This window comes from Podarcis filfolensis (genome assembly GCF_964270895.1).
Source record: "Podarcis filfolensis genome assembly, chromosome: 5".
Classification (NCBI taxonomy): Eukaryota; Metazoa; Chordata; class Lepidosauria; order Squamata; family Lacertidae; genus Podarcis; species Podarcis filfolensis.
The window spans coordinates 72,510,262-72,530,117 of NC_139608.1; the positions used below are offsets into that span (position 1 = coordinate 72,510,262).

The 19,856-nt window shown below is 47.7% G+C and overlaps 1 protein-coding gene across 1 annotated transcript; it reads left to right on the top strand.

Moving 5' to 3' along the window:
• Positions 1-10,321: 10,321 nt before the first annotated feature.
• Positions 10,322-14,361, top strand: EGR2 (early growth response 2). Its single transcript, XM_083614984.1, has 2 exons — positions 10,322-10,757; positions 11,769-14,361. The coding sequence occupies exons 1-2, from the start codon at positions 10,580-10,582 to the stop codon at positions 13,061-13,063; spliced, it is 1,473 nt and encodes a 490-aa protein (XP_083471110.1). The 5' UTR covers positions 10,322-10,579; the 3' UTR covers positions 13,064-14,361.
• Positions 14,362-19,856: the final 5,495 nt, after the last annotated feature.

Here is a 19,856-nt window from a genome sequence, read left to right on the forward strand (position 1 = left end):
CTGACAACATCAGCCTGGAGACAGACAGACAGGTTGCTTAACCACAGCAATGACCAGAGGAGGAATGACTGCTGAGAGGACTGCAGAGAGAAGCAGCACCATGGCGCATCTGCAGCAGCACAACCAGATGCCTTCATCTGCCCCAGCTGCAATAAAACATGTCTCTTCCATACCAATCTCTACACCCACAGCAGGCGCTGTGACTCTCCCAACAGTTTGACTTCACCCTCAAAGGCGCACTCCTCCATTGTCTCCCAAGATGGAAGGATGCCAATAGCAGTCATATACAGATAGGGGCTGTATATGTTCATATACTGTCCCTGTCTATCCCTTCTGCTTTTGCCTTCAGATTAAGGCTTCTGTGGGTTCAGCCTCCTCAGAAGCAGGCAATACAGAAAAGTTCCCTTGAAGCATTTCTAAGTTAAAAATACAGCGGAGCTGTGTTTGCGAATCAAAAAGACGAATGTTTTGTGGGAGTTGGTGGGTGGGTGGGAGGGAGTCTTGCTTGGTAGGCAACGTTACACATACTGTGAGTCACTGAGATTTTTTATCAGCTGAGATGCTACTATGCAGGGCTGATCATCACTATTTGCTCTGGGGGGAAGGAAGACTTTTAGAATTTCCCTGTATTGGTTTTTGTCAGAATGCAACCAGTGCCGGATTTACGTATAAGCTAAACAAGCTATAGCTAAGGACCCCACTCTCTTGGGGGGCCCCAAAAAAATTTAAAGGAAAAAAACCTGGATGTACATTTCCAAAATATAAGATAAGAAAACAAATAAAATAAAATCTACATACAGCAACAGTGTTAACATAGGCTCCTATGATATGAGTAATGGGCCCCGCCTGCTAGCCTGCTCTCTAAAATATCACAGTTCAACAATTACTTTGATAAAATACATATTTTGTTATGTGCAAATGGCTTTAGATACCTATTAGGTCCATAAATTACCATATAGCATATATTCAACACAAAGAACAGCAACAATTTGTTGTTGACAAAGGACAGCTGGACATATAAAGGGCCCCATTACCTTCAGTAGCTTAGGGCCTCACCAAACCTAAATCCGGCCCTGAATGCAACAGACCACCAGAAAGTGCATCATGGACCACTTGTGATCCACAGATCACAATTTATATGAGAAACAAGAACTCTGAGAAGCAGGTGATGCACACAAGACAAGGAAATTGTGTTTCAGTTCTAGCAGATTCTCTGTTGGTTGGAAAACCCTTTCCCAAAAATGTTGCTATGGTCCTTTGATACAAGAACATGAGAAGCCTGACAGGATCAGACCAAAGGCTCATCGAGTCCAGCATCCTGTTCTCACACTGGCCAGGTCAGGAGCCTATGGGAAGCTTGCAAGCAGGACCTTAGTGCGAAAGCAGTCTTCCCACTTGAGATTCTCAGCGACTGATATTCAGAAGATGAGAACTGCTTCCTTCCTATCTTTTATGTTCAGAGCAGCCAGATGGGCAAGAGAGAAGCAGCGATGGAACAAAGGGGAAAGAAGTATGGTCCTCAAACCATCTATACTATTGCTCACCCACCAATTCAGACGGCTGGCTTTGGGGTGGTGTATGAGAGCACCCTTACAACACAGGGCCCATCGTGAACTGCTGGATCCATCTGCAGTTCCCCCATGTGGTGAACTGTTGAACGGCAAGGAACCTTCAGCCCTTGGACAGTCTCTGCCCACGATGTTGGGTTCATTGAATAGGAAGGAGTCCAGGGGAGATGCAGGCACAGAGAAACAGATCAGCCCATGGTGTGCCCAGCAAGTAAAAAAATGTGGCTTGGAAAGCAGCTGGAGAAAACAACCTCACTGTGTTTTAAGCTGCTAATGTGCACACTGTAGCCTTAGTGATTGATTATGTTATTATTGTATCTTGATTTTCTGTTCCCCGTTCTTTTCTTCTATTAGCAGCCTTGTAGTTTGTTTGTTTTTAACAGAAAAGCAGGCTACCCATGTTTAAATAATAATTTTAAAAAATAATGATGAATTGTGGCCTAAATTAATTTGGTGATGTCTTGGGAATCTGCCTCCTTTGAGCGTCAGTTGGATGGGGCAGGATTCACAGAGGTACAAATGGGACCACTCCTCTTTCTTTTGGAGGGGGCTGGGGTTACAGTTTATTAAGAGCTGGAGCAGGCATGGGATGTTTTGGGCCTACAACTCCCATGATCCCTAGCTAACAGGACCAGTGGTCAGGGATGATGGGAACTGTAGTCTATGCCTATGCCTGAGCTGGAGAAAGACAGGGAGAGAGAGCAGGAGAAGCAGAGAAGGGGAAGAGACCTGTATGACAAGATAGGGTCCTACATTGCTGATTGGGATGAAAGGGTTTTGGAGACTAATCCAGGGCAGTGGTTTGCGAGCTTCATTCAGGTGGTTTGCAGAAGTGATGGGGAGGGAGGAGATTCTGCCTCCCTCAGAGGAGCAAAGTCATGGCTGGAGACAAGATGGGGGAATGTCCCAAGTGGGGGAAAGAGGCTGACAAGGCACCTGAAAGGGGTGGAGAATCAGTACATGAGAATGAAGGAAGCAGCAAAAGAGGAGAAGGAGCTCAGAGGGAAAGTGCGCAGCACATTATAACCCTAAACAGGCAGAAAAATCATTTGTTGTCCAGTAGGCCCCACAACAATTGTCAAGGGGTTTGGTGGGTGGGTGGGAGTTTGAGAACCACGACTCTAGTTTCAAAAAGCATGGGGGAAATGCAGAGAATACTTCACAAAACAGCGCCCTCAAATACATACCTGGACTTGTTTCGATTAATGTCTGCAGGAGACTTTGTGGATATTTAAGTTATAATTAGAAAAATCTTAATAATTATTCATAAAGGAAACAGCTTATAAGAAGTAAATAAGGAGGCCAGATACAGGATAAAGGAAGTCTTTTATTTGGTTGTTTGTATTGTTGTATGTTATGCTTATTGTATGTTATGTTCACGTTTACTAAGGGTGGATTTCTGTATTGGGGGGGTGAGGGGTTTATGTTATGTTGTAAATAAAATTTCCAATAAAAATTAAAAATTAGAGAACTACGACTCTAATATGCTTAGGAAATGGAGGCATTATGGGTTGTATCCAACTGCATTTTACTCCATGTGAACTCGCTGACATGCATGGACCTAAGTTAACCATGTTAATTCATTTCAGTAGGCCTGCTCTAAGGATGACTAACAGTAACATGGTCGTAAATGAGACTCGTGGGTGAGAATGAGGCAGGATCGTGCCACACCTCTTGAAAGGAAATTGTGGTAGCGCATAGCAATCCAGGGCCTCCTCCCTCTCTTGCCTGAGTGATACTACTGGAAGAGGTGGCTCGGTCTACCCGTTTTGTGAATGCTTGCACTAAAAGGGAGAAGTTGACGCCGCTGTGAAGATGGAGCTCTTTTGTGAATTCTCCCATCTGGTGTTACAGGCAAACAGTCTCCTCCTCAGTGTGTATCGGCTGGAGAAACAAAGTGGGAGTGCGGCTGTTCTTGCTGTGTTGTCGAAGAAAGGAACAGCTTGTTCCAATACTATTCCAAATATATAATTAGATAGAAGGAAAAGTGATTAGTGAGGGGGAGACAACTGAACAAATTAAAAACCAAAGATGGGAGTGCATTTAACTGAGCTATAAGGTAGTTTTTTTAAGGCAAAAAGAGAGTTCTCAAGTGTTGGGAAAGGCAATAAGACATCATTGTGGTGGCTTGAACTCGTACAAAGTGTGAGTTCTGTGTTGTCATGTCAGAGGATGTGTGGATGTTGTTTGCCACTGCTCGCCTTAAGGAGACATATATCCACCTTAAGCACAGTAGTGCTTCTCACAATCAAGGGCCATATCCATTTTGTTAAATAAAATAAAATAAAATTTTAAAAAACATTATTTTTTTTTACTCAGAGTAATCATAATCTTTCTCTGAGGGTTAAATAAAGCTGCCATGGTGCCAGAGCTGTAATGATTTGCTGCAGATCACCACCACACTATGTTAGACACTGATTCATGAACAGAGCCCAATGATCACTGGGGTGAAAAACTTGTATTTCAGAATGCTGGGAAGGGCTCGCCAACATCACAAAATACTCCTCAATGTGTGACATGGCCTGCTCCAACTGGAGTAACCCTTCCCCAGGGCCATCTACCAAGGACTCAGCTATACAGTTGCTATTACAGTAAAACGATTTAAGTGTGTTTAAATGCAATATACAATGAGACACTAGATGGCAATGGTGAGCCTTATGGAAAATTCAATTTATTTTTTAAAATGCTTTAAAAAAAAGAATTTTCAGAACTTTTTTTATATGTGTGTAGTTTCCACCCAACAGCTGCCCTGTGGCAAGGATTCTGGGGTTTTTTTAATGTATATATTTATTGTGTTTATTTCTTGAAAATGCATTTTAATGTTACCCGTGAGCTATTTTGGAAGGATCCGTATGCTGAAATGTGAGCTGCCAATTGCTGTAATAAATAATAATTTTATTTATTTAATAAATTCCCTGCACATAGAAAACTAGCATGGCAAATACGGGTATAATTCTTCTCTCTGCAACCTGGTGTCCTATGTGTAGTGATAGGGTTTGAATGGTTTTTGGGAGGTTGGATGGAGGAGTGTTCAGGTGAGTTTCCACCTATAGTCTGAAGCAGTAGAGGCGCAACTATTTCCGTAAGAACTAAGCCTTAGCTTTTAGATTGGATGTCTTTAATTACCTCCTCTCCTTCATTTTACCAAGAAGCTTTCCTCATTATGCCTCTTTGTATTTCAAGTTCAGATATAGGACAGAAACATTTCTACCTTGATTACACAAGAGGTTCTTTAATTTCTATTCTAGCCTGAATTACAAAATAAAGAGATATAGATATTGACATTTAAAGAACTCAGTGGGGTACCACTGAGATAGATGCTCCTGAAGCAAGCCATTTCGGTAAAAGCATTATTTCAATTTTAAAAGCATTCATACTGAAAGAACACAGAGCCAAAACTGGCAACAGTGAAAACCCTTCAGCTGTTAAAATCCTGGCCTGTCTTCTCCTCTTTTTCCTCTGTGTAAATAAATTTTGGGTTAGTTAGAGGCCTGAGAGGTGTACTATTATAATTGCCTGAACAAATCTTTCCCAACTTGGTACTCTTCAACACAAAAGAAAACGTTGCTGTACGGACAAAACATGTATTTGTATTTGTAGTGTGATGCTCAGAGCACACCGCATCACAAGGACACATGTTGTGAAAGTTGTGCAAAAATTGTGTCGCGGCAGAAGGCCGCAACTTTTATCGTGTCAGAGGTGTGACATGAGAGCATTGGGCATGTCAAAGGGCAGTGGCTTTTGCTTAGTGATTTACTACTTTTATATCCCATCTTTCCTCTAAGGAGCTCACAAATGGCATACACAGTTCTCCCCCTCCTCACTTAATCACCACAACAACCCTGTGAGGTAGGTTAGGCCAAGAGGAACTGACTGGACCGAGCGAGCTTCACGGCTGAATGGCAATTTGGACCCTGGTCTCCCAGGTTCTAGTCAAGATACTCTAACCACTGACTTGGGGCACGGCCTATTTTAGTCATAGTTTTGTTTTAAAAATAAAATGTGTAGGGTGCGTGGCTAGTTAAAGGAAAACTAAAGAGATTCTGACGCTTTGGCCTTATTCAAAATAAAACCGAGCTTTCACAAAGCTGGTGAATTTCAGGCTTTGTAAATTGGCATTCTGACCTGAGCAGGTAGCAAATGTGAACTCTGTTGTGCTTTGTCGCTTAGCTATTACCATCCCTGTTCAGTGGGAATTACACATTTGACCTTACGAGCGTCGTCAAATGATTGCTTTGGTTTCCACTCCGTTTCCGAAATTTAGATTGCTGGCGTTCTTACTCTCTCCCAACCCCCACCATGGATTTTCATTTGCACCGAAATCTCACTCCTTTTAGTTTTGTTTCCTCGGCCCCTCCTTCCTAGCCTGTGCCTATATTGTTATAAGTGACCCCAGAAAGGGGAGGGTGGGGAATGATGCAGCAAAATGTACAAGGCAAAGACTGGGGTGTGGGTGGGAACGGATAAATGCGATCGCATAGAATTTGGGGAATCATCTGGTGTGTGGTTGCGGCAAGAGGAGCCCAACATCATTACGGGGTGGCGGCATAATTGTAGGTTTCCTAACAAGGATGGAATGGTGTGGGCCATCATTCTGCTATCAGAATTTGTGCTGACTACTTGGGTTCGTGAGAGCAGTAAGGCTTCTCTGATGCTGCTTACTATATACCTGCCATTCTGAAGCTACTCCAGCTTGGTAAGCTATTTACTACTAATAATACTTTTTTTGGGGGGGGGACTCTGTAAAAAGTGAAAGAGCAATGAGTGTTTAAATGAATTTAAATAGGAAGAGTGTTAAGCTGGAGAACTAGATAACAGAATGCTGGTTAATGCTACACGCCCTATTTAACATCCACTATTAAATCCACTTTCAAATGCATATTTTTTTTAAAAAAAGTGTGCACTTGAACAAACCCACTGTGGCACAGCGTTCTTTCCAGAATAAAAACGATACTTGCAAGCCCACAGAGAAACAGACCCGTGCCTAAAGTTTAATCTACATCTACCTTTTAAGTATTGACACAAAGCATTTTGAGGGCTTAGGGAAAGTGCTGTGCGGATATTAATATAATGCCAAAGCAAACTTCTCTTGATTTCACAGAAAATACCTAATTGCCTATTTATTTATTTATTTTTTAAAAAAAAGTTAGCAGAGATTTTTCACTCTACCTCCCTTCAAAAGTAATAGGCAGCTGAGGGCACTAACAACGCCCTCTCAACAAGAAACAATTTATACATAGTGTTTAATATATAAATCTCTCGTTTTCTTCTGCTATTGCAAAAATGTGTGTCTTTTAGCTGAATTGAAACGTGTTTCCTTTTTTAACAATATGCAAACTGTTCTGCCTGCAATTAACTGTTCTGCCTGCAATTAACATTTTTGCCACAGGATGGCGCGTGATCAGGCGAGGGCGGGGAGCAGTTTTAGATGCAAGCGGAATACAGTACTTGCACGAGGGATGAAAGATCAGGTTCCCTTCGGGTTTTTCTTTTTAACCGAGAGGAATAAAAATTTAACCCGCATTACTCCCCTCCCCTAAGCAATATAATACAATACAAATTCAAAAACTATCAAGGCAGCACAGGGTTTGTTGCAAAAGAGGCAAATGAGCTACATCGTCATCACCCTTATTACTATTTATTTGCTTGAGATTCGCGTCTGAGACACCTCTATTATAAGAAAGACATCGGAATAGGGAAAATGCAGCCAATTGCAATGAAAGCCACTTGTGAGATGCTCTAAGGTTCAGATTTCAGAGCCCAGATGAGCTGTAAATGGAAAGGAACCAACTAAAAGGGTGATCAGTCATGGAGGCGACCGGGCTGTGGTTTCCCCCCAGCTCTATCTATATGCTAGACCATGGGTAGGCAAACAAAGGCCCGGGGGCCGGATCCGGCCCAATCGCCTTCTAAATCCAGCCCGCGGATGGTCCGGGAGTCAGCATATTTTTTTACATGAGTAGAATGTGTCCTCTTCTTTAACATGCATTTCTGGATTATTTGTGGGGCCTGTCTGGTGTTTTTACATGAGCGGAATGTGTGCTTTTATTTAAAATGCATCTCTGGGTTATTTGTGGGGCATAGGAATTCGTTCGTTCCCCCTCTCCAATATAGTCTAGAGGTATGTGCTAGAGGTAGCCCAGGCCAGCAACCTTCATCCCCGTTCAGCATGACCAATGGTCCGCGATGATGATGGGCAATGACGGGAGGCCCAGGACTATCTAGAAAGCGGCCCCACACTGGCTACCCCCATCCCCGAGCCTTAGGGCCTAAGGAAAACCCGCGCGCGAAGTTTGCAAGAAGTTGTTATCGGTTCGATCCTTTAATAAAAGGCTTTTCAACTGAGAAATGCCACCTGCCCTCTTCGAAAACAGAAAACGTCTCCGCGTAGCGCCTGCGCGTTGACGGCCGGGCCACAGGCCTCCTTTCTAAAAGGCGAGGTTGAGGCAGCCGTGACTTTCCAGCGTTTGCTGGCCTCCAACTCCCAACAGTCCCGACCAGCATGATCAATGGACGGAGGGAATGGGAGCTGTAGTCCGGAAGAATTTGGAAGTCCCCATGTTCCATTGTTTTAAAGTTTACTTAGAGAGTATAGTACAGTACTTTGCCTGGTTTTTTTGGGGGGGTGTATTACCAGATGGGGGCTTGGTTTGATAACGGGCTATTGGCATATCTCTACCAGGACGAAACCCAAGTCCAGATTTTGGGATAAAATGGGCTGGGGCTGGGGGAATAGACGGTGGCGTTTTGCATGCCAAGGGTGTCGTGTGCTCGCTTGCATCTATATGAGGATCACCCAGCCCACCATCAACACCTGTCACTCTGGAAGCACTCGTTTAGTGTTCCCGCCGGCAACTATTGCTAATTCTAGGGGCACCACGTGGCGATCATGCAAACGGTTTGGGGCCGCGTAGCCCTTCCGTGGGCAGAACACAGTTGGGTGGCTTTTGGCCTGTACAAAAAGCGGTTTCCCTTTACAGCTTTGCTGCCGAGATCAGCCATAAAAAGGGGAGATGGTGTGGGTTTGCTTTGAAAGGCCCGTTGCAAAAGAAGTGATGGAAATTTTGAGAGCGGTCTCCAAACCCCTCACGGCGCAATCTCACGCGCGTCTATTCAGAAAGAAGCCGGCCTCACTGGGCTCAAATGACTTGCTTCCTAGGACACAAGGGCATAGGATCGCTCGCAGCCTTAATCTGCTGTGATCCCGCCACGGAAGCGTTGTGATCCGGAGTTTTATGAGGACGGGTTCTCAAAACTCAAGCGCTGCAACAGGGTGGCGTTCCCCTCCACTCCCTTTAAATGAGGAGGCTTGAGGGTTGAAATCCGAGGCAGCTCCATGGGAGATAAGAGGTGACTAATCTGCATTAGCAGACCTTGATTTAAGCTGCGAGTCAGCGCCTGCTGGGTCTGCTCTGAATGCCAAGGTTCAGCCTGCAACATGTGCGCGCGGGAGCGCGAGGATATGACTCCTGAGCATATGCTGAGCGCCTGCCCCTTACTCGTGGGCAATTACCACCACCAGACCCTGCAAGCCCACAAAAGACTACGGGAAGAAGCCTCGGGACAAAGAGAACAAAGTCCAAACAAGAAGTCGGTGGGAGCATCTGAAATACTGCAAACCAGCCGAATCTATAGGAGGGGAGTGTGTGCGTAAGAGAGGGGCCTCTCCTAGGAGCCCACGGCGGCCTGCCCCCATTTATTGAACTCATCGTGGCTTTTGTCATTGTAATCTAAAGTGCACCCCCACCCCATGAATTGCTTCGCGGGTGTTCTGTGTGGATTTGACTCCGACTCCAGATGGACCCGGACGGTGTTTTACGAAGCCCGAATCGCCCACATGAAGTTTCCCAGCGGGCGGGTTGCGGAGAGGATATAAACAGTGGCGGCGGCGGCGGCGTCGAGACGCGCACTCGCCGCTGGCACAAACCCGGCAGCCGCTCGCTCCGTCCCGTTTGGCAAACCTCCCCCTTCCTGCAGACCTCTCACTCTCTCTTTCCGCGGCGGAGCAACTTTCCACTTGCGCGGCGGAGAGCGCGCGCGCGCAAGTTTTCCATCCAAGCAGCTGCCGCCTAACTCATTCATTCTTATCGGCGCATCTTTCCCCCACTAATTCAGAAAAATTAAGTTGGGAGTGTATGTGCGTGCGGGGGGTGGGGTGAGGTGGGATAGAATCCGGCTTGGTGAATGCAGCTCTTTTCCGATTGGCCCATTAGGAGCTGCCCAGAAGAGAGAGCGGGGGGAGGGGGCGCTTAGACGGCTATCTGATCCGCTCCCCGTGTGTGTGTGCTTGTGTGTTTTCTTTTTTCCGAAGTTGAAGTTTCCGGAAGGACTCCCAAAAAGGCAGTCGGGGAGGAGCCCCGCCGTTGCCGGATGCTCGCCTTTTTAGGAATGGGGCTCAGCAACCGGAATATCCCTCTCCCGGGGGCTGCAGAAAGCGATCTCTGGTGGTCCCCCACGCCGCAGCCCCTTCCCCACGCCGATGGCCACGTGCGCCGGAGATCCGGCTCGAAATTGGCAGCCCCGCCGCGGCTCCGCTGCCCCTGCCATGCTATGCCCAAGTTTGCCGCTTCTTCTGCACGGTATAGAAAGCAAGCAGGGGCGGGGATGCAGCCACTCCGGGCGCGCCATGCTAATTTCCCATGTGACGAGCCTCCCCGGCCGCCCTTCCCCGTTCCTCAGTCCTTATATGGGCAGTGACGTAGCGGGCATTCACGGCCTCCCAATAAATACTTAGAGCAAGACTTTCCATCTACCGAGAGCTGCAATTGATTAAAACGGGCTCTGCAAGGGACACCGACTGTTACAACAACATTTACAGCAACTCCCGGGGCTTTGAAACAGAGCAGTTATCAGAGGGAGGCAGAGCAAGAGCCTCTCTTTAGACATAGGATTTAAACAAAACAAAACCAATCCAAATCTATCTACTGGAGGAGAATCGACCCTTTCCCCTATCCCTGCACAATAATTACACCACGGGCAAGGCAGGGCAGTTTCCATTGTCTGTGGACCAAATGATGACCGCCAAGACGGTAGACAAAATCCCAGTCAGTCTGAGTGGGCTTGTGCACCACCTCCCTGAAAGCATTTACTCAGTGGAGGACATCGCCACTACCTTGCCAGGATCAGTGATCAACTTTCCTAATGGTGACTTGGGAGGACCCTTTGACCAGCTGAGCGGTGTGACAGGAGGTAAGGCACCCCCCCCCCCGCGAGCCCCTTCCCAAAACGACCTTTTTGGATCCGGATCTTGGGCTTTTGGTGGTGGGCAAGAGTATTTTTTTGTGGGAGGGGTGCGGGCAAGAGGGGCAGCACTTTGAGTTTGGGGCTGATGTTTAGGTGGAAGGAAAACTGGGTCTCTGTGCATGTGCAAACAGGTGTCAAGGGGCAGGGTGATGCTGGAAGTTGCAAACCTCCACCTCTCTTGCCTTGGAGAAATCCCACTTAACTGGAGTTTTCAAGAGTGGAAAAGGACGGGTTTTTTTGGGGGGGGGGGGTTAGTGTGTTAAATTGGAACTCGTATCCTGAAACTGGAAGAGATTCCCTAACCTTGAGATGAGCTACACTAAATAAACTGCCCACAGTTAGTAACAGACATTTATATAGAGCCGACGGAACTGTATTTAATCGGGGGTAACCTAACTGTGTGACTAACTGCACAAGACGCCCACTGAGAGCGCTGGAGTCGCTTTTACTGTCAAGAGCGAAAAGGATAATTTGGGGATTCCCGTTCATATCAGTGGGATTAAGGTTGTGTGTTTTGGGGTAACTCACACCCCAAAAAAGGGCAAATGGGGTTTGTGGGTTGCAGTGAATGTAGTGTGTGAAAGTGAAATGTGTCTTGTTTGGGATTTCGGTCGATAGAACCCGCCCCCCCGCCCCACTCCTACCCCTTGCGCGGGAATTTCTGCTCAATCCAAGCCACCAAAGTTAGGGCTGACGAACTTTCAAACGTGGCGCAGACTGCGCCGCTTGAAAGGCGCTGTCCCCTCGGGGAAATCGACGCCCCCAGTCTCCCACCCCCACCGATCCGTGAGCAAGAGGCCCCCGTGTTGTGTCTGCGTGGGCATGGAACGGATACTGATGCTCACTTGCCCTGGCAGGGAGAAGACGCTGCTCGGGCGCTGCTTGGCCCGCGGGCCCTCGAGGAGAGCCGCGGGGCCCCCGGTGCTGACCCGCCTTTCTCTCCCCTCCACCCTCCAGATCATGGCCTGATCGACATGAGCGACAAGCGGTCCCTGGAGCTGCCGTACCCCTGCAGCGGCTTCGCGCCGCCTTCGCGCGGCCAGCCCTTCACCTACATGGGCAAGTTCTCCATCGACCCGGCGCAGTACCCCGGCGCAGGCTGCTATCCGGCCGACGGCATCCTCAACTTGGTCAGCGCCGGCATCCTGCAGGGGGTGGCTGCTCCCTCGTCGTCGTCGTCCGCCGTCGCCTCGTCCTCGTCCGCCCCCTCGTCGTCTTCGGTCACTTCGTCGTCCGCCGCCTCGTCGGGATCTCCCAACCCGCTGGGCTGCGCCATGGCGCCCACCGCCGGAGACTTGGAGCACATGTACTCGCCGCCCCCGCCGCCCTACTCCGCCTGCGGGGAGCTTTTCCAGCCGCAACAGCACCACCACCACTCCCAGCAGCAGCAGCAGGCGCATCCGGACGGCTCTTCGGCTTTCCTGGCCGCCTCTTCGGGGCCCTACCCTCCGCCCCCTTCGTACCACCACTCCCCCAAGGCGGGGACGCCATCCGGCGCCGACGGCGGCGGCCTCTTCTCCATGATCCAGGACTACCCGAGCTTCTTCCCGCCGCCGCCGCCGCCCCCGTCGTGCAGCCAGCGCGACCTCCACGGCGCCGCCGTCGAGCGGAAGCCGTTCTCGTGCCCGCTGGACTCGGTGCGCGTCCCGCCTCCGCTCACGCCCCTCTCCACCATCCGCAGCTTCAGCCTGGGCGCGCCCCCTGGCGGCTTGGGCGACGGCCCGGCGTCGGGGCCCGCGGCCCGCTTCGCGCCCGGCGCCTACGGCAGCCCGGCCCACTTGCCCTTGCGCCCCATCCTGCGCCCGCGCAAGTACCCGAACCGTCCCAGCAAGACGCCCGTACACGAGCGGCCTTACCCGTGCCCGGCCGAGGGCTGCGACCGGCGCTTCTCGCGCTCCGACGAGCTGACGCGCCACATCCGCATCCACACGGGCCACAAGCCCTTCCAGTGCCGCATCTGCATGCGCAACTTCAGCCGCAGCGACCACCTCACCACGCACATCCGCACGCACACGGGAGAAAAGCCCTTCGCCTGCGACTTCTGCGGGAGGAAGTTCGCCCGCAGCGACGAGAGGAAGCGCCACACCAAGATCCACCTGCGCCAGAAGGAGCGCAAAGGCGCCAACGCGGCCTCCGGCCCGGGATCGGCCTCCGCCTCGGGCCCCGGTGCGCCTCCGCCCGGCTCCATGTGCTCCGGCGGCGGCGGCGGCTCCACTCTAACCTCGTGTGCCTCTCGGACCCGGACGCCCTGATCCTGAAGCCTCTGGGCCCGCTTTTGGCCACGGACTCGCGTTGCGCGTGAGGGGGCCTCGCCGCCTCCTACGATCCGCCCGTCCCGCCGTCGGCGGGCAGCGCCCGCCAGGTAACCGGTAAAGGATCGCCCGCTCTCCACGCCTCATGCTTGTTGGGGCGGGCTGCTGGACAAACTGCAGGAAGCGATCGGGTCAGGCTGGACTTGGAGAAGCGCCCCTTCTTAGCACAGACCGGTACCTTTCCCGTGGGGAGAGTCGGGGTGGGGAGGGGAGGACTCTCACATGCACTTTATAGCCCCCCCAAGAATCCAGCAGCAAGGATCCCTTGTTATTTGCCAAAGCCGCCCAACCCCTGCCCTCCTCACCCCTTCCGGCACGCACGCCCCACGGCGTTGTTAAAGATGGAAACCTACCTTGTTTCGTTCCGTTTTAACAATCTAAATGCAACTAATTAAGCAGCGGCCCCCAAGCACTGTTTACTTGGAAAAGCATGCAAAACCAATGGAAATCAACGCGTCTCTGGATAAAACAGAAATGCAATGGGGACAGGGCAGGGGGAGCAGGAGGCAGGGGGCAATATCTGGCCTTAATAGTGCGGGGGGGGGTACTTTCCAGATTTTAAATAACTATTTCCTCCCCCTCCACTGTATATTTCCACCTTTTGTGGTCTGTATTCTTTTGAAAAGCAATGTGCACTGTTCTCCTCCCAGGGTGAGGAGGGTTAGAAGCGAGTGGACTGAATGGAGACTTATTTAACTTATTTCAAGGGGGACTGTACATACCTTCTCTGGTGTCTGGCTGCATGCAATCGTGTTGAACTGTCCTTGGTGCCTTGTTCTGGGGATGTAGGCAATGGTTCCGTGGCTGCATGGCGAATCGGTTGCCTTACTAATCACGGCACAGTGGGGTGGGATGGGAGGGAGAGAGATTTATCATCAGCTCCCTGGGTTTTAGTATAGCTGTATATTTCTGCCTATTAATATTTGGATTTTTTCATAGAAACTCTATTTTTGTATGCACTGGGTTTTCCTTTGTGACTTATTATTAAGTGTTGCTTTTGTAGAAAATAATATTTTGGTTTGTTGGTTCGTTGATTTGTTTTTTAAAAAACCGAAGGATCACAGGATGTGTATAATCTTTCTAGAGGGCTGACAGAGAAGCTGTTGGCTTCTGCACAATGGGTGAAATAGAAGTGATCCGCCTTAAAAAGGCACAACCACTAACTGGAGCCATCCCCCCAAGAAAGGTAGTTTTCTCATGAACGTTGTGTAAATAAATGTTTTGTGCAAAGAAAAAAACCTGTCCTGTTATTACTATGAAGTATTCCACACATTGAGCTACTTGTATATTACAGTCATGGGTACTGGAGAAGGCAGGGAAGAGATTTCCAGCCCTACATTTGAGAATTCCCCTTCATAGACAAAAATTGAGCGACTGACAGAAAAGTAGCTTAGTTCTTTAATGTTTCTATCCACTACCTCCTGGTTCTGCTTATACATTTTCTCTGTCAAACACGTCAAACATGAATGTCTTTGCCTTCATGTTAACCTGAATTTAAAGCTGGCTATGTTGATAATAGGATTCCCACTGTCTTCGGGTAGAATCTTGAATTCCCCGTTCTAGGTTTGCTACCCAAGATCCCACGGAATCTATCGATCCACCTGTTAAAAAACGTTTATCACATCGTTCTAGTGTACATACGCAGGACTGCTTGCAATGCCTAAAACTGCAATTCCTAAAAAGCACTGTGGGACAGCTGCAAAAGAAACAGGGTCAGCGGTTAAAGCATCATGAAAACATTGTGTAGAAAACCTGCTGGAAGAAAAATATGTTTAAAACCCAGTGAAAGTAAACAGTGAGGGAGGGTGGCCAACTGCTTCATGGGGCAAGGTATTCCTTCATTTTTCTGTCTTGTCCTGCTATACCGTCACTAGATCAAAAAACAAAATGATGGGATAGTCTTGAATTAGAGCTGCTTCTACAAGCAAGGGTGATCCTTTTAAATCAGTGTCTAATATTTTCAAATCTGCTCCCTTCAACTCCTATCAAGCAGACCTAATGTACTACCCAGCCAAAGTGATGCATTTTGTCCCATCAGCCTCAGTGGGAAAAGTGCAGGCCTGATTCTGTATATGTCTACTCATTGTATCCAGTGGGCCTTACAGGTAAGTGCAGTCACTATATGCAAATAGAAGAATCTCCCAATGCCTGTGCAATTCTTTTACACTTGTTCCCCCTAGCAAGTTTTCACCAGGGGTGGTGGTGGTGATGATGATGATGATAGAAAGGGCATTGTTTTGAAATTGTGAGACTGAATAGAGCCACAGCCAAGTTTGTGTCATTGCACTTTGACACTTTCAGCTGTGTGTCCCTCCTAGCAATTTCACTTGCTTGCAGCAAAGGTATTTGGTAGAAACATCCACATGGCTTGAAATAGTATTGATACCCCACACAGTATGGCCTGGATCTAAAGAACCATGAAACTTAATTTAGTGAGCCTGGAGGTACGGTAGATATGGAAGCCATTCCTATGCATGTTTACTCAGAAGTAAGCCCTATTGAGTGCAGTCAGGCTGTAGTGCAAACCTAACCACGTGTCCTCAGAAGTATGTCACACTGAATTCAATGGGTCTTGCTTCCAGGGGCTAGGACTACAGAACAGGAATCCCTGTGCTTGAAAGTAGGTCCCACTGATTTCAATGGCTCTCACTCTCAAGTAAATACACAGAAGAATGCAGCCTTCTAGGTCACTTGAGAATGTTTTGAAGTAGCAGGTTTGGCACAAGTCCATTCAAAGAAAAACGATTTGGTCCACTGGAAGCACTTTGTGAAAGCTCATGTTGTTCTTTGGATCGCAGCCTATGAAAGTTGGGTGTTCATTTCAGATCTTGCAGGTTAGGTGTGCACAACAGGTCTTTCCTGACTCGTGCAAAATTCGACCTGAGGTTCCGGAAGTGCATGAAATGGCAACATGTGCAAAGCTTCCTTGTCCTTTTTGTAAAGGAGTATGTGTAAACCAAATCCTCGAGCCGAGTAGCACTTGAGCACTGAGGACTTCCCCACAAAGCAATAAATAGAAATGTTAATGCATTTTTGACTCATTACTGTTCCATGATTTGAGGCATGCTAATTTAAGCAAGCTCAGGAAATAAATACCGCACCGACCAAGCATGGCCCACTAGGAGAAAGCTGCTTTGATGGGCAAGGAAAGGTGTTTGCAGCTTTGCAATGAGAGCGCTTAAAGAGCATCATGCTTCACAGGAAAATGGCACTTTAAATAGGTCACGGGCTTAAATGCCTTTTTGCCAGATCCCTCTGTAAAGAATCTTGTCATTGTGGAAACGCCTGATAACTCTGTGACCCATTCTGCGTCTTGGAAATAAATCCACAGACATTAGTTTCGTGCTAACCTTTTTATTTGGCTGTCTGCCCACACATATCTTCTGTATGTGGGGCATTAGGCCAGCATCGGGTTGGGGTTGTCAGTCAACTGCAAGGAGACATTGCAACTTCTTGAAACCCCCTGGTTCTGCTGCTCCTCCGCAGTTGAAGGGGAGATGGGCCCAGGGAGAGCACTCAGGGGGAGGATCCCAAATGTGGTGTAAAGAAAAAGCACTAACTTTGGCCAAGCCAGAGGGAGAAGGGCCAGTGGCTATTAGTACGCTGGTTGAACATGGGAATTTCAGAGTTTTGGTGCCATCCCTGAGTCCTATTACTGTGTTTTTGCTTTATCGGCAATGAAATCGTAGGAACTTTGCAAAACGCACAGTGATATGAGAATGGTCAACACATGGCATTTATATCACTTGACTTCTTCGACACTTGATGGCTGGCCCCCAAATACATGAGCTGACCCCATTGAAAAGCCCTGCCTTTGAGGCAAGGTGCAGAGATATGGAAGCTCTCTCTGTGGTCTTGGCTCTATGATGGCTCCTTTGCAAGTGCAAGTCTTCACTTGATCCTGCAGTTGTGTGATTCCTATGTATGTATGTATGTATGTGTGAGCCAACCTTTTGGTCATTTAATCAAGAGCGCTTAGAGCAAAAAGAAAGATAAAGGGGACTAAGATAAAGGGAAAGAACAGGGCACGATAAACATTAGCAACTGTAGGGAACGTTTAGCTGGTCACAGGAAAGGGAAGGAGGCAATATGTCTTCAGTTGTTTCCACAAAGTACATAGTGGGCACCTGTTGCATCTAGGCAGGAATGCTATTCCACAGAACAGGGGAAGACACACTAAAAGTCCTGCTCTGAGTTACTGTGGAGGGGGCTTCTATGATCTTTGGCAGTTGCAGGAGAGATTCCACCACAGACCACAGCAATCTACTCAGTGTATAAGGGATAAGAAGCAGGGGGGAGGGGCTAGCTGAACCAAGGGGAATGGGAAAGAAAGGCAGAAAAAGGGTTTGCATAGCCTTCTTGCAGGGAGACTTTTTTAAAGCAGGGCCACATTCAAAACAGTCCACACCTGCTGTCATAGATTGTGTATGGCTTACTATTTAAACAGCTCTACAGGTTGTGTGGCTTGTGGATTACGCCTTCAAAGTTTCTTTTGAAAACCTCTAACCTGGCTTGCGAAAACTTTGGATTCCACAGGCAGGAGGAAGAAACCGTCACATGCTTTCCTGTTTCATGTGTGTTAAATCCATTTGTTATGAAACACATTTACTCAAACTTAGCTGGTAACGTGTGGTGTCCACTTTCCTGGTTAATGTAAAAGTTAGGCCAACTTAAGAATGGAGTTTTTAATAGTAACAACACTGGTTTAACACAGCAGCAGCTTTTTCCAGTAGTAGCAGTAATTTGCCAACCTGTACTTGTCTATGAACTATAGAAATCCTCCTAAGGTACAAACCATGGCATCGCTGCCGATTTTATAGAGAGAGATCCTCTTCTGTCTATACAAGTATTAGCCCAGGGGGTTTCTATTGCCCCACTTCACCCCCGCTGCTTCTAGGGGTCAGGGGACCCTCCAGAGCAGTTTTCAGTGAAGCTCAAAAGGGACTACAGTCAGACAGGAAAAATCGGCATACAGGGGCAGAACACTATGGATGAGTAGCAGCTCAGTCACAAGGCAAATTCTTTAGGCCACCCTCCAGATGCTGCTAGATTAGATTCCAACTCCCATCCATCCCAGCACATCATTATTTCAGCAATACTCACTTTTGCACCTCCTCCTCTCTCAGTATACCATGGGACAAATCAGCCTTGGTTTAACGTGGCCAGAGTTAGCTTAGCTGCTCCCTATGCTGCAACATTAAAGACCACCACTGTTTCAAAAAATTTAACACCTGATCACAATGGATGGAGGAAAAGCACCACAAAGGTGATACTGATATCAAGGCAGGAGTTTGGAGATTGCCCTAAGAATAGGAAATCCACCCTCAATGAAGGGTTGCTTCTAAGATATTTGATACTGCACTTTCTCTTATGATCTTTGTGGAGGTTATGATCAAAACTCATAAGCATTAGTAAATTATACTTGAAATCCTTGTGTAATACACACCTTGACCTTGAAAACCCCCAAACTACTACCACCTTGTACATTGAAACAAATTATCCAAACATGAAAAGAGTTGCACAGAGGTTGAATGGAACTTAATGAACCAAATAGACCAGTGGTTCACCAATAATTTTTTGTCATTTTTGCATGGTAATATCACAAATTTTATGCTCTGTTTTAGCGCTGTGAAATGTTCAATATATTGGCCTAAATCGGTTTCGAAATCACATCACAATAATGATTTTGACTCAGCAATACACAGCAATATATTACTCCTCACGCAAGGGAGAACAGGGCAGCTGATTGCAAGGCACCACTGAAATCACACAATGCTGATCTGAGCTGCCTTCCCTCACACTGACTGAAGAAAAGGGCAGCTGATCACCCTCACATCAATGCACTGTGGCACTACCTTCCCCTGGCACTGAGGCAGAGCAGCTTTTCTCAGCAGGAAAGGAGCACCGCCACAGTAGACATGTATCTTGTGCATTTTGGCTAGCTACCACCGCAGGCTGCCCCACTGAAGGCAGACTGATGTACCCCCCATCCCCACCCCGTCCCACTCAACCATGACTGTGACTGCTCTTTCCCTCATCCCCACATCTGATCTCCATTTTCAGACATTGTGATATATTGGAATATTGTGATGTTTAGCTGCTGATATATCACAACACTGAAAGCCAGATATCGCTCAGCGCTAGTCTTAATAGGAGCTACTCCACATTTTGTTCAAAAAATTGCTTTGCGGAGGTAACTACCACAGAGTTATCAAATTTTTCAAAAGGGGTCATGGCTTGGCGGTTGAAAAATGGGGGGTCCTCAGTCATTAGCTTATGGGGAATCACTGAAATAGACTGATAGCCAAGATACCAGTATAACCTAGATCTTGTTGGACAACTGATATTAAGTTCAACAGGATTATATAGTTTTCCAGAAGTACAGACAGTATGCATCCAGAAAAGAAGCCCCCTCCCGCCCTGTAATGACACTCATGCTATGGGGAGGAAAAGCCACAACACCTGCTTCCTCTTCTTTTAATAAAAGTTCTGTAAAATAACTCTAGAAATATTAAATGGGGCAAGTATATTACTTCACTACATGTCTATCCACAGGTATAGATCGTAATTTTTTCCATAAAAGCAGAGTGGTCAAGCCAGAAGCTGCCTGCAACTCACCCCCCCCCCCATTCTATTCTATACAAGACATGTGCCAGAAACTAAGACTATTACCACCAATTGCGAAAAACACCATCTGTTGTTCCGTTACATAATGCTATCCTTCCAGATACAT